Source organism: Calliopsis andreniformis, chromosome 10 (genome assembly GCF_051401765.1).
Source record: "Calliopsis andreniformis isolate RMS-2024a chromosome 10, iyCalAndr_principal, whole genome shotgun sequence".
Taxonomy (NCBI): Eukaryota; Metazoa; Arthropoda; class Insecta; order Hymenoptera; family Andrenidae; genus Calliopsis; species Calliopsis andreniformis.
This window is the reverse complement of record NC_135071.1, coordinates 5,468,541-5,484,352: the sequence shown is the minus strand read 5'-3', so window position 1 is coordinate 5,484,352 and position 15,812 is coordinate 5,468,541. Positions and strand designations below refer to the sequence as shown.

The 15,812-nt window shown below is 35.7% G+C and overlaps 2 protein-coding genes across 2 annotated transcripts in view; both read left to right on the top strand.

The window, feature by feature from the left end:
• Mical-like (MICAL-like protein) overlaps window positions 1-15,812 on the top strand; it is a 149,312-nt gene that overhangs the window by 67,073 nt on the left and 66,427 nt on the right. The gene's annotated exons all lie outside the window — the stretch shown is intronic.
• LOC143184751 (uncharacterized) lies at window positions 1,973-3,111 on the top strand. Its single transcript, XM_076387211.1, has 4 exons — window positions 1,973-2,065; window positions 2,297-2,377; window positions 2,448-2,787; window positions 2,876-3,111. Exons 1-4 carry the CDS (start codon window positions 1,973-1,975, stop codon window positions 3,109-3,111), a joined length of 750 nt encoding a protein of 249 aa, XP_076243326.1.

Below are 15,812 nucleotides of genomic sequence, written 5' to 3'. Positions count from 1 at the left end.
CGCGAAATCGGGCACGTTTCGGAGCAAGTTCTTGTAATTTGCTCAAATTTGAATATGTTGTAGTCCTTAATGATATTTAAACGTACCCCAAAGGATTTTTCAAAATTTTGAAAATTGTCGATTTTACAGCTGTTTGAAGTTAAGTGCTACATTTTTTTTTAAAAATTATAGCTAATGAACTAGTAAGCGGATGGAGATGAGCTTTAGGGTGCTTATAGAGAAAACATTGAAGTTTGTAAATAAAATTATTCCATTTAAGAAAAAATGTTTTTTAATCATCTTTTTTGCAATTATTTTAAACAAATGCAGGTTTTTAAGATGATGCGCGATTTTAAAAATCTGAAAAAAAAGGAGAACATAGTTTGATCCTTCCCCTTGATGGACAAACTTTCAAGAAGATGGACATTTTAAAATTGGCCCTGTGAAAATTGCCGAAAGTTGACGCTGCGTCGAATCGCACTGCTGTGGCGGGCGCGTCGTCGCTGGCAGCCTACTCGACTCCAGCGGACGAATGTGCGTTATTATTTGCGATCAAGGCGGCAAATATTGGTAACTCACTCTTTGTCAGTGATACTTATTGACAAGTTCACATTCATTTTTGCCATGTGAAGTTGCAAAAAAGTGCCATTCTGCATTAATATCAAAAATGCATTAAACCTTGCAAATGCTCGGAGATAATGTAGAATAATGTTGGGTGAAGTCGCCTTGATGGCAAATAATAACGCACGTTCGCCCGCTGGAGTCGAGTAGGCTGGCAGCGACGACGCGCCCGCCACAGCAGTGCTACTCGACGCAGCGTCAACTTTCGGCAATTTTCACAAGGCCAATTTTAAAATGTCCATCTTTTTGAAAGTTTGTCCATCAAGGGGAAGGATCAAACTATGTTCTCCTTTTTTTCAGATTTTTAAAATCGCGCATCATCTTAAAAACCTGCATTTGTTTAAAATAATTGCAAAAAAGATGATTTAAAAACAATTTTTTTTAAATTAAATAATTTTATTTACAAACTTCAATGTTTTCTCTATAAGCACCCTAAAGCTCATCTCCATCCGCTTACTAGTTCAATAGCTATAATTTTTTTAAAAAAAGGTAGCACTTAATTTCAAACAGCTGTAAAATCGACAATTTTCAAAATTTTGAAAAATCCTTTGGGGTATGTTTAAATATCGTTAAAGACTACAACATATTCAAATTTGAGCAAATTACAAGAACTTGCTCCGAAACGTGACCGATTTCGCGTGGAATGACCCGCTCTCTTGACTTCACCTCTCTGCTCCCAACCGAATACTGCCTCGAACCACTGTTGGTTGCTATCAGTTAGTCCTTGGCAAAGGAGAGAGGGTACACCTCTTACATTATTTTGTTTATGAGGTCTATCATAGTTTGGATAATGTAAGGACCTATACCTGAAAACGTTCTTTATAACCAGAACTCAATTCCTGAACGTTTTGACCTCCTCTTAGGTCTTTAAGATGGCCATCAAACAAAAATGAAAATCATGTATAAACTAAGCTGCTGTGTTGTGACCATGAGTAGGCCCGTTTCTATCAACTAACTAAACTATAACGCTCAACACTTGTTGTACCACACGCCCTGCCACATCTTATATGTTTAGAAGTTAATAGTATTCTCAAAACAAGCAGTTTGGTAGCTTTGGTAGCTTTTTTAAATATTTAAATGGTAATTATTGACAATTACTTACTCCTCACCGATTTCTTTGAAACTTTTTTGTATGGTGTATTTTGATACGTAGATTAATAAATATAAATGAAATAATTGTCGCTCTCTTTTCGTTTTCGAGATAAAAATTTTTATATATATGAAAATGTTGGTTACGGGTACCTCTGTACTAGCCATACGGTGTTGGCGGAACGGAAGTTGTGCGCATGCGCCTCTAATATGGGTTCACGAGACGCGCATGCGTGTATAGAAATCTTGAATTTCCCACATTATTTTTACATTATTAGCAACAATGGCTACCATGGCTACTACACTATCGTTGCGTGATTTTGAAGCCATTCTTCAAGATCGTAACATATTAATTGATTTCTTGGCATCTCATGGGGTATTGCGTACAAGAGTCGTATGCAAGAAATGCGGAAATGAATTACTTCTAAACTATGAGAAGTTAATATTTTCATGCAGGAAAACCGGATACATAACGAATGCCCACAAGAAACGTATGAAAATATAGTGTAATTTTTATTTGAGTGTCCGAAAAGATACGTGGTTCGGCAATTCCAATTTAAAAATAGAAACTGCATGTCGTTTTATTGCATATTTTTTACTGATGAAGCCACCCCGTCAACAGTTTTTTAAAAACGAACTAAATTTATGCGATAAAACCATTGTAGACTGGTTAAACTTTTGTCGAGAGGTAAGTATTTCATAAATATGCAATTAAAAACATTATATATTTAAAAATTTGAAATGTATTGCAATTATAGGTGTGCATATATTTTGTGGAAAAAAATTCGCAAAAATTAGGAGGGCCAGGAGTAATTGTTGAGATTGATGAGGCAAAAATTGGCCATAGAAAATATAATAGGGGTCGCATTATTGAAGGCAATTGGATTTTTGGAGGAATCGAAAGAGACTCCAAAAAATGTTTTTTGGTTCCTGTACCTAACAGAAGTCAAGAAACATTACTAGGTGTAATAAAGAAATGGATTTTACCTGGAACGACCATTATATCCGATTGTTGGACATCGTATAAATGTTTGGAAAACAACAACTTCCAACATTTAACGGTGAACCACAGTCTAAATTTCGTGAATCCGGAGACAGGTATGTTTTTCATGCAGGCCCATAAAATGGATTAATTAGTATTTTAATTATTAATAATAAATACAATATATTTAAAAAATATCTTTAGGCGCGCATACACAAAACATAGAACGTTTGTGGCGAGACGTTCGTAGCAGCATTCCGCGATACGGAGCGCGTGATTATCACATGGAAGGATACATTGCCGAATATATTTTTAAAAGAATTTTTCCGCATAAGGACAGAATCTCAAATTTCTTTAAATTAATTGCTGAATTGCATCCACCGACGATAGAGGAAATTGGAGAACCCAGCAAGGAAAGCAGTAGCCAAGAAATCAATTAATATGTTACACAAAACGGCTCTTTTCAGGGCCACCATATATTTTAACGTAGAAACGCACAACATCTAACATTTATCTTAATTTAAATAGTACATCTTTTTATGTCGTGATCCCCTAAGCGGGGTGTGGGGGTGCAACCCCCACGCACACCGGGGGCCCGGGGGCAGAGCCCCCGGTGGGGGGTTGGGGGGGGCGAAGCCCCCCCACTGACACACAGGCAAAGTTCAACTTGGAAAATACTTTCTACGCTAGGTGATTTGACATGGAAAAGGGGGATGTTATATTACTTTGCGCGCGAAGCGCGCCATGAGGAGAGGTGTGACAAATTTTACCTTTGAAATCAATGCCTTCGGTTTTCTAACGAAAGTGCGTACTTCGTTACTCTTTCTTCCGTGGCGCGCTTCGCGCGAAAAGTAATATACCATCCCCCTTTTCCATGGTAAACCACCTAGTGTAGATAGTATTTTCCAAGTTGAACTCTGCCTCTATGTCAGTGGGGGGGCTTCGCCCCCCCAACCCCCCACCGGGGGCTCTGGCCCCGGGCCCCCGGTATGCGTGGAGGCTGCACCTCCACACCCCGCTCAAGAAATCATAACTAATTCAAGTGGTTCTAAGTGGTGATCGTGGCCGCCTCGTCAGTGGCCACAATTTCGAGTCTAACCCAGATGTACTCCGATCATTCTTTCGATTCAGTTTTTTAAATAATGACCCAAAAGATATACAAAAATATGACATCCTACCAGAACCAATAATTGTGCATAAGACGCTCATGCACACACAGTCTAATGTGGCAATACCGTAAGACCAATATCGAGGTACCCGCGACCATCATTTTCATACATATAAAAATTTTTATCTCGAAAACGAAAAGAGAGCGACAATTATTTCATTTAGATTAATTAATCTACGTATCAAAATACATGCTATAGAAAAATTTCAAAGAAATCGGTGAGGAGTAAGCAATTGTCAATAATTACCATTTAAATTGCATGTACCAGTATTTTACAAATACTTTAACTTTTTTATACAAATTGTCGTTTGTAGATACATATCTAACACACAGGCACCAATATCTGAACTTTTTAAATGTACTTTTAATGTACTTTTTAATGTACTTTTTTGTATTTTATCGAGGGATTTTCACTATCTAGGGCTAGATGCAACGTCGAAACACGCACAACGTTTCCGTCTGTACGTGACCTACTACATTTGTTTTCTGATATGTTGTGTGTTATTGTGTACGTTAGATACAGCGGCTGGTAGTAGCTGTAATGTTAAACACGTTATTTTAATTTTTTTGTAAATACATACACATATATACGTATATATCACAGATCATTAATAAGGAAGGTAACTGTAGCAGTTACCTTCTCGGTATTACCATCTCGGTATAGACCGAGATTTCTTAATTGGTGTTCTAAATGTAATTGATGCGAAGAATGTCACTGAAAACACAAACACGCGATTGGTCAATGGTGGCGTTTGTATGTGGTTTTTGAAAGAAAGAGGGGAGTCGTTGTCCAGAAACCGAAATATCTGCAAACGGAATGCGGGAACTTTCCAAAGAAAAGTGATTCATTATGATCTCGACAGGGTGTGAAGAATATTTTGTTTCTATTCTTATCAAATTGAATTTATTTAAGTTGCTGTATACGTTTTAACATTACTAAAATTCTCAAAATACAGTGGTGCTGGCGTATCGGTCCGGAATTCACCTGGGTTTACAGTCTGTTTCTGTCGTTACCGATTTTTGAAACTGTGACCCCAGAATAACACACTGGAAACCAAGTAGCCTATAACGAGCCTCAATGACCTCGTTACTCCCTGTCGGGTATCTGTGTCTCACTTGTACTCAGTATTTCTCACTCTACCTTTACACCCACCCTGTTGAAAACAAGTTCGAGAAAAAACATTCGCGTATTCTTAGAAATAAGACCACCCTTGATGATGGTTCAGATATGGTCCCGACCTACGAACCGTTAATTCGGTATCACTGTGACATCAGAAGGCGAATTGTGCGAAAAAGAGCTGGTTGCTTGCTTGAACTTGAATGAGTGATGGCAATAAAAGAATCGACTGATGTTAATCGCCCATTAATGACGGTTATTGAAAATATTTCTGCGACATGTATGTATATACGCAATATGTGCTTATTGTAGAGAAAAGTTAAAACATATTTATTACATACGTATTTATGAATGAATATTTGTAAACAACAATTGCAATGTTTGTGGAATAACAGTACATGCAATTTAAATATAAAAATTAAAAGAAAAGAGAGAGAAGTTGTTTCCATCTTGGGTATTAATACAGGATTTGTCTCAGAGAAAGAGATTATCATCGGCAGCTATCCAGTAGCCTTCCTTGAAAATATTACTAATATCTGAATATATATGTATATAGACTTGTTTTAGTTGTTCATAAAAAGTACACATATATGCTACAAAATGTTATCGTTTGATATCTAAACTTATCTCTTAATATTTCATAAAAATCTCTGGCGATCGTATCAGTGGCAGATTTACGCACAGGCCATCGCCTTAGGATCCGTATGACAGGATTCCTAAAAATATACATTATTCATCCGGAAATTCCTCACATGTAACTAAAAAGAATAGTATTAGCTATTCTGTTACCAAAAATTTTAAGTAAATCGGATGAAAGTTTATTGAGTTATTGCTAGCTTTCAAAAAGTAGTGTGGATATTATACAAGGTATCCCAGAATTGAGGGACATCCCGAAACATTCAAGTTCATCATGCCAAAACAAATGAAAAGATTCCGTAGTGTTTAGCAATTTGAAGTTTCGTTTTTGAGATATCAGCAATTAAAAATCATATAACTAACTTCCGAGGTATACCTTATCATAAATCTTAGACACCAACTACCGTTTGTATATTTTAGCTCGCTTGAGTCCCAGATTTCCGACAATGTTTGATCACTTGTTTGACATTGTGTGTGGTCAATTCTATCCAATGACCATATCGATCGTTAATATACATAGTCTAAAAACAGGATTTCCATTACGCATTTTACGCTGCGTTTAACTGCACAAAACGGTTTTCAATATCCATGTGATCTATTGTATTTGTGCTGATCATTCAGTTTCAACTGACCATTCTTGAAACGATAGTACTAAAATAAGAATGCATTCTGATATGCATTGCAAATTTGCCGAAATATCAAAAACATCAAAATAATCTTTCGTCTTCTTTATTTATTTGAAATGAAACTAAGAGGAAGTGCTACTATGACGTGAATAAAAAATCGTCGGAAATCTGGGACTCTAGCGAGCTAAAATACACGAACGGTCGCTGGTGTCCAAGATTCGTGACAGGGTATGCCTTCAGGTTCATCCTGTATGTGCATCTCTACTCTTCGAGATTGATGCTATTGAACTGCCGAAGATTGAAAGAGATACTCTAGCAAGGTGAGCTATCGTGCGGGTCTGCGATAACTGTCAATTATTTGATGACCTTCATTCTACAGGGTGTAACGATAACGTGGTAGTTCCTTGAAAGGGGCGATTCAGGTGATTTGAAACAACCTTTTCCTTAGTGAAAATGTGAGATGAGGCTTCGTTAACGAGTGACTAACGAAAAACCGGCTAATGAGAGTGCGAGAGTGCGAGTGCCAGTCAAGTGGTCGCGGTAGCGTTGTGTACGCGTATTTTTGCCATGTGAAGATGCAAAAAAGTGCCATTCTGCATTAATACCAAAATCTTCGAAATGAAAGCTAAGATTTAAGAGATTATATTTATGTTTTCAACAATAAGTACCACTGACAAAGAGTGAGTTACCAATATTTATTGATCGTATTAAACCTTGCAAATACTCGGAGATAATGTAGAATAATGTCGGGTGAAGCCGCCTTGATTACAAATAATAACGCTCGTTCGCCCGCTGGAGTCGTTCAGGCTGCCAGCGACGACGCGCTCGCTGCGACGGCCAGCAACTTTCGGCAATTTTCACAGAGCCAATTTTAAAATATCCATATTTTTGAAAGTTTGTTCATCAAGGGGAAGGATCAAACTATATTCTCCTTTTTTTCAGATTTTTAAAATCGCGCACCATCTTAAAAACCTACATTTGTTTAAAATAATTGCAAAAAAATCGTTGAAAAACAATTTTTTTCAATTGAAATAATTTCTTTTACAGACTTCAATGTTTTCTCTATAAGTACCGTAAAGCTCATCTCCATTCGCTTACTAGTTCAATAGTTATAATTTTTTTTAAAAAAGTTAGCACTTCAAACAGCTGTAAAGTCGACATTTTGAAAATTTTGAAAAATTCTTTGGGATTCGTTTAAATATCGTTAAACACTACAACATATTCAAATTTGTCCAATGTACAAAAACTTATTCCAAAACGCACCCGATTTCGCATGGAGTGACCCGTATGAAAACTGAAAGCGACGTAACAAATTAGAAGTGCTTCAAAGGGTTCAGCGGCAGATACTTGTGCGTGCTCAAACGTGTATCTACACTGACGGTGGTTATGTGGAGCACCTGCTACATAAAAACCAATCGGCCTCTTTCCGTGCCACTAATTTGTATAACGTAGAAACAGCTCGTTCCATCAAAAAAGAAAAATAAAGAGGTCGTGACAAGGGATTTAGTGACAAGTGACTAGTAATTGTGCAGTGAATTGAATAATACGCATTCGATATACTAACCCAAATGCATTTGACGTTGTGACCCTTAACTCTGAGTGGTGATCGTACACCTAAGATCAGCTGTGGACTAGGCGCTACCCTACCATAAACCATTTCGACAGTTGATGACCAGGATCGGTACAGTGACCCAGTGACACAGGTTTACAAGCTACTGGAGAATTGCCGAAAGGCAGAGTTACATTCAATTCGTTAATAATTCTTAATTTTTAAATCTAACGTAGATTATTTTCAACGTTTTTATCTTAAATGTTATTTCTCCAATTATTCTTCAGTTCTCCGTTCATTTTTTGTTGCATTGCTTTTTCGTTTATACGTTATGCGAATAGGAAAATTACGTATTACTTATCCTCTCCCATCAAGTAATTATTATTCTTGATTCTCCTTAAACAAAAAAAACTGTGTATTCGTGTTTTTACGTTGCACGTAGTTTTCCTCGATTTTAATTAATTATTCACTTCAAGTGATAAACAAACAAAGGACTCGGTATTATTTGTTATGTCGTTTTCAGTTGTCATACTAATGCTATTTTCTTCGATGTATGACGACTTCCTTGTTATGTTACCACGATCGCTTGGGCGGCAAACTCACGTTCTCATTCGCCGATGTTTTTCGTTAGTAACTCATCTCACATTTTCGTTAAGGAAAAAATTGTTTCAAATGACCCCTTTCAAGGAGCTACCACATTTTCGTTACATCCTGTATGATCATTTGGGCTCACAATTCTTGCAGCATTAGCTGCATAGACCCTTTTCCAAATATTGTATGCTTTTTACACGGAGTTCATACCGATCGACAAGCAGGATTACACACGACAGTCCATCCTGACGCCATTGAACTATCCAGCAAACACAAATCAGATGATTTCTAGAAACGAAGCGGAGGCCGGAAAAATTAGCAGACAAATACAGTAGCCAAAACCGTCGTGTGTTACGTTTCTACTGTTAGCTGCATTATACATTTGCGAGACTTTTTACTTTTTTTAAATGCTAATAACGTTCCTTCAAGGTACCTGTAAAAATGCAACCATTAACGCTTGACATGGGACCGTCAGAACTGTTTTTGTAGCAAAAATGAACAGATCGTAACAGAACGTTACATATCCGCAATTTTTACCGCGAAGCTTCATTGACGTCAGTATTAGATTATTAATTTAATGTTACTTATTAGGGCTGATTAGTTACTTTAATATTACTTATTACTATCAGTTAATTAGTTTAGTGTTAGTCATTAGCGTTAGTTTGTTAGTTTAGTGTTATTTCGTTAGCAAATTTGTTTTCAAAACCTTAATTAATTGGACAATGCTGACGAGCGAAGAGTGCTACGATTGTTTGTGCTGTATGGGGATACAATGAGATGTATTCGAACAGACGACCGGTGATCAGAAAATTTGCAACACAGATTATATGGACCTTACGCAAGACTGGTCATTTTAGTCCTAACAACACAATAAAAGGTAGAACGAGGAGCAATAGGTCTGTTCAGAACTAAGAACGAGTGCTTGATTACGTGGAGGAAAATACGGCGACAAGTGTGTGTAGTATCGAGCCAATCGTGGGAATACCTTGATCTACTGCGCATCGGACCTCCCAAGAAGGACTGTTTCCATATCACATGTATCGCGTTCAAGCACTCCTCGATTGGAGTTCTGTCAATGGCTACTGGCTTCGTCAATACGAAGAAGATACAGAAATTTTAAATAAAATTCTCTGGACTGACGAAAGCACCTTTAACAGGGTTGATGTTTTCAACACAAGGAATTCGCATGTGTCAAATTATGAAAACCCACATGCGACAGCAACAAGAAATCTCCAATATCGATGGACCGTAAACGTTTGGGTGGGGATAATTGGAACCAAGATTTTGGGACCGTTCTTTTTACATGGTATCTTGATAGCTGCGGTATATCTGCATTTCTTGCAAAACGATCTGCCGCTGCTTTTGGAAGATATTCCATTAAATGTGTGGAGAAATATGATATTTCAACAAGATGGAGTTCTCTAACCCATTTTGCACAATGTACAACACAAATTTTAAACAGAAATTACGAGGCTCGTTGGATAGGATGATTGGGTCCGGTAACCTGGCCACTGTGATCTCCCGATCTCACCCCTTAGGTTTCTTTCTTTAGGAGTACGTTAAACAAAAATTTTACAGGACCAAAATAAACACTGGAGAAACATTACGTCAAAGGATAATAGGTGCATCCGATGAGACACGAGAAGTACATCTGTGTCAAAATGTATTAAATTCTATAATAAGAAGAATACAGAAATGTATACAGGCGGAAGATGTTTCTGAACATTTATTGTGAACTCAGTGTTAAAGGTATTTAAAATAAAAAAAGTGTTTATCTAAGAAGTGTAAAATAAAATTTAGTCTTAATACAGAAGGACTGTATGCAAAAACATTACTGTCAAAGCAGTATATCATTTTGAGGTATGGAATATTATGAAAGTCTATGCGAATATTTAGATACGATTAAACTAACGCGGTCAGCTCTCCAGTTTGTGTAAACTTGTACCAATGTGTGCCTCCGATGTGTGCGTGCGAGTTCAACTGTAAATTGCGTGCTCCAGAAGTTAGTTCTTTCATTTTTAATTGCTGATATCTTGGATACGAAATTTCAGATTGCAAAACGCTAAGGGACTTTTCCATTTCTTTTGGCATGAGAAGCATACATGTTCACAGAATGGATAAATCTGACAAATCCTTGCAATATTTGATAGTTGAAATTCAAACGTAATGAAGAAAGTCAATATAACTGCTTCCAAACAAATTCTTATTGCAAAATTACTTTTGTTCGATCACAATAGTAGTGGAACAACAGAAGTGGAAAATTTCGACATCAAAGCAATACTTACTACTAAAATACAAACACATCGCGTACACTTTCATTAGTTTGCAATTTCTAAATAATTTTTATTCATCGACACCTTGACCTTGCCTGGCCACGTCAAGTTGAACACAGCATTTTAACTATGCATAGTTGTGTCATCTTAAGCGTAGTTAAAAAGCACCGAATCTTACATTACATTACACAGTGTCGCTTTTGCAGATTGCTGGAAAGCACTTTTATGTACTTGCAGCTCATTTCGATTTCACATCTTTTTGTAACACAGTACCGACTTTTTCATGTACTTGGCGTAATTTTTTTACTTTTTTGTTAGGATCCTTTGACTTCGAATTATTATGTTGACAATAAAAGGTAGTATCCTCCAATTGTTCTACGTTTAGCCGGATGTTTCGTTTTGATCCACTTTACAAGACAAATAATAAATTAACAAAATGTAGTGAACCTAATAAGTAACGAAATGTAAAATGTTTCCTTTAGTTTGTTTTAGATATTTAGAGTAGGAAACATTTGGGAATTTATGTATATGGAAAAGTTTTCGCTGAGTTCATTATTCATTGTAATCAATTTTAAGCAATATAAGTGTATTACTTTAAGAACAAATACTTCGATATACGATAAAGTTACGGTGTTTATGACACCCGCTAAGGAGTCGGGTATATTATAATTTGGAGCACGCCTATCCATACCAACATATCTGATCAAAAAGTTAAAATATACTCCAAGAGATTATCACTTTTATGTACTTAGCAGGAGCTACTTTTAACAACATCTCAAGTAGTATGAAGTGTGGCAACTTTGTTCCAGCTACTTTTCTTAACGATTAGTTTACCCAGCTCCAACTAATATAAAGAAGTCTGTTCAAAACATGTATAGATCTTTTCTTAGTGTCGTGTGTGCTACCGTTTGCGTATACACGATATGACCGCGCGCTTGGTGATTTCTCCGAGGCTGGTCGTAAAAAACGACTCTTTTAGGTAGCCCGCAAGCTTTTGCGCGTTGTACAATTGCAGTAGGACCTTGCTTGTAATGAATCAAGAAATCCCCACTTCGCTCCATCTTTGCTGTCTTTTAAACCTAGTAATTCAGTTGTTCATAATAAAAACGATTCTTGTTCTTTTTGAATTTTTATAGCAATACATTAGAACTTCTTTAATAAAATCTTGAAATTATTCATTCCGATTTTGATTATATAGCTTCTACTACGTCGTAAAATTACTAATTGTGAAATTTGACAAGGATTATTTTTGTTATAAGTCCCTTAATTGGTATTTCACCCCATTTACGTGAATTACTTGGTATCCAAATTTCAGTGCATCGCAATGAATCCTTTTTTTAGAACATATCCTAAATTTCATTATTTGCTATCTTTGAGCAACTAAATTCCACGATACATTCTCAGAGCCTGCCGATACTTTAATTCTCTTTTTATAAAAATACGTTCTTACTCCTTACATTGTGAGTCCGAAAATGTAGTAGTAGTCTTTCTTCGAAAACGATTTTAACTCCATGTTAAGTTTAATTGCTGGTAAATATTTTTGTTCCGCACAGCCTGATCGCATCGTTCAGATTTTATACCGAAAAGAGCCATCGCGCTCTGCTATTGGATTTTCTAATATCTGGGGAGAGTTCCCCTAGTACCGGACGGCATCTAATGCCGCACATTAGCTATATCTTTAAAAAATGGAATGCGACGAAGTAGCTAAACTGCAAAAGTAAAGAGGAGATTCTCTTCTATCAATCTTGCAGTTTGGCCGCCTTGTCGAGTTTCATTTTTTGAAGATGTAGGTAATGTTTGGTTTTAAGTACCTTCTGGCGCTTGGGGGGCTCCCCTATAAGGTGAATGAAGTTTGGTCGCGTTGCTAGTTGATGAATATTGATACTTATCTACAGAATATTTACTATATATTTATTTTCGTTAAGAAAGATTTTAAACGATCGTAAATGATTTAAATGAACTGTAAAAGTAAACATGTCAAAGATTAAATTTTCTATGCAAAATGCAAGTTACACGCATAGCAAATAGATGTTTCATTACAGAAAGTAAAGGTTAAGGTTGAAATCTTGAAGGCAACTCCGCCTAAACTAGATTTCTGCTTATGTTATATCTTCCTTAAACTAAAGTAGACTTTATTTAAAATATTTTGTACTTTATTTTAGTACTTAATTTAGAAGATACTGCGTGTAAATATCCAACTGGGTTACCTTGTGTACAGAGTTTGACATATTGAATTTGATTTGCTAATAAAAATAAAACATTAGTAGATTTCAACTACTTTATCACACTAGTTATTGTTAGTTGGATTATATGGGTACAGGTTGGTTATAGATATAGGATATTAACATATAGTTAACTTCACAGACATGAAACGTGAACGCTGAAGACTGCAAAGAAATGCGCGTGACCAGCTACTAATCGGCATAATTATTACTGGACCGGTGAAACTCCGCTCAGCGTAAAAGAACGCGGTTTTCAGTACTTACTTTCCACGAACATATGATGCGAGATAATGAACGAATATTTGATTGGACCACGTAGGCTGGAAAGCAGCAGACATTCGATTGTTAGTGAAATATAATCGAGAACACCTTGCTTTTATTTGTACAAGGTGTGTCTTTTGAAATGAAGAAGCAGAAATGATCGTAACACGATACTGTATATTAGAAGAAAGGTGATTGCTGCAGTAACCACTTCCAAGGTTGGCGACTTTGACTTTTCCTTTCTAAAAGGTATGGAAGTTTTATGGCAAGAGTGAGCGACAACATTAATAGGATGCCATGACTACTGTAACAAAATTCACTAGAACAATGATTAACCTTAAACACAAATGACAAATCGATATGAACAAAATCATAAAGTCTTATGTAAAATTAATAAGGACAGACAAAAGAAATATATGGATTATGTTGTGACTGTAAGTATAGCATGTGTTTAGTGTGTTATTATGTAAAGTGCGTAAACCCATGTTACATATAATATTCTGTATTTAAAAGGATTCGCTGAACATGTAGGAAAAAAGCGTGTAATAACACGTAATACGCCTCACATTTAGACACTGGTTTTAATGGACTCTCTATGCGGTGCTGCTTCCTTCATCAACGAGTTTAGGTCGTGTAACGACATTGGTGATCAACTTGTCGCGGCTGTAATTGGTTAATTCTTATTCAAACTGAAGATTTGAACCAATGCTTCTTCTCACTACGTCCTGCACTTTTATTTTCAGAAATAAAGAAGTCATTTTCTGATGTAAATATATATACCATGTATGACTTGGTGGGAATAAAATTATAAATAGATCAGTAGATCTATATGTAATATACATTGTGAACCACGAAATGATCCAGTATTTGATTCTGTGTTAAATATTTAGCCATGTAAACGATGTTTTGTGCCATGGGAACATTAACAGTGGACCATAGAGATATCCTTCTCTCTTTGAGCGCTATTTCTATACGGCAGTTTGCTTGAAATGGCCAACAAAGCAGTAACTGTAGAGCAACGCATGATACAATTTTTTTGTTGTTGAAATGAGAAGTGTTACTTTCATACGGAGGAAGATTGTCTTTATTTTTAAATATGGACACCTCCATTCCACACAATAGTTTGTGGACCGTTTGATGATAATCATTAAATATTGCAGATGAAGTACAGTGTGTTTGAATCATATTCTATGGAATATCGCTGCTGCCATAGTCTTGCTCCGAAAATTATTCGCTAATTAGTAAGAAAGACTATTGCAAAATTAGGGATATCCAGAAGCTTGGTAGAACTGAATACTGAAAAGAAATTTTAATATGTACAGTGACTATATTGTGACAATTACAATGTTGCCTAAACTTAAAGCTTAAATGATAAACAAAAAATGAATGACATTCATTGAAAAGGTTGAGGGTATTAAAGTATTATTCAGAAATATTTGGTTTTCTGATAAGGCACACTACGATGGCATGATTAACAAGCAAAATGTTCGATTTTATGTGAACAATCTCAAATTATGAACGGCTGAAACCAATTTGTTTTAGTAGGCAATTCACAATAAGGGATATTTAAGCATGTTGCCGATATTGTTTTCTTAGTTATATGTTATAGTTTTGTTGGTGCAATCCCAAAAATTCGTGTGTGATGGAGACTTCACACGAGCAATATTGTTTTCATCTTTCGGACACTTGGATTCACGTGTTATCTTCAAATAATTTCTTAATCAGTTTGTGACTACTCTCTTTGGGGATTCTATGAAGAAGAGATTTTTCTACAAAAGCCATAAGCAGTAATGGAACCAAGGACACTGATTATTCAGGCTTGTTACGGGACAATTTAAGATATGTGCCATCTAATGATCAACAATATAATAGCATGTGTTAAACATCTTACTCTAAATATTACCTAAATATTAAATATTTGATTCTATTTCCGTCTATTTCCATTATGTGTTGGCCTTTGGCATTATATTTGATGATTTCATTAAAAAATTAAATACTGGATCACTTTGAATACTAGTTTAGTGAATGTTATAAGTACAGAAATACTTCTGAGAGTTATACTTTTTTCATCTTGAGACCGATTATTTTGATATTTTATATATTATTCATTATATGTATTTTTGACTACTTTCTTGTAGTTGTTGTGGCGTATGAGTGGACTAGAATCATAAATTTTGCTACTAGTTAGTCCCCTTACTCGCCATTATGAAAAACAAAGGATACCGACTGAACTGTCCGATTCAAAGAGTAATCATGACTGGTGTGATATCTTTTAGATATGAAACTATAATGTAAATAAAATGTAACATATTAGACGTAAATAAAACATACAGTGTAATAAATAAAACATTCAAAGTATAGACACTGCATCCGAACAACGATAGCAATAATAAAAACAAATTTTTTTGTATCTAATTTATTTCCATATAATATTATTCCTTTTCAATTAACTTATTTTCGTATTTGAATGATCGTGAAATATAAATGTCAAACAAATCTGAAACGATTTCTTATTGCGTGATCTGTATTTTTTTGAAGGTACCAGCACCATAAAAATAATAGAGTTAAAACTTATTGCATTTGTCTGCTTTTAATTACTGATATATTCTCCGCTAGTTGAGCCAATATATAAAATATGAGATTTCTCAAACGATGTCCTGGAGAAATTAAGATTGCTCGTAGAAACTGTCCATGCGGA

Coding starts and splice junctions, on each gene's coding strand:
- LOC143184751 (XM_076387211.1), top strand. CDS start 1,973: ATGGCTACCATGGCTACTACACTATCGTTGCGTGATTTTGAAGCCATT. Junction 2,378..2,447: donor GGTTAAACTTTTGTCGAGAG/GTAAGTATTTCA, acceptor TTGCAATTATAG/GTGTGCATATATTTTGTGGA. Junction 2,788..2,875: donor TTTCGTGAATCCGGAGACAG/GTATGTTTTTCA, acceptor AAATATCTTTAG/GCGCGCATACACAAAACATA.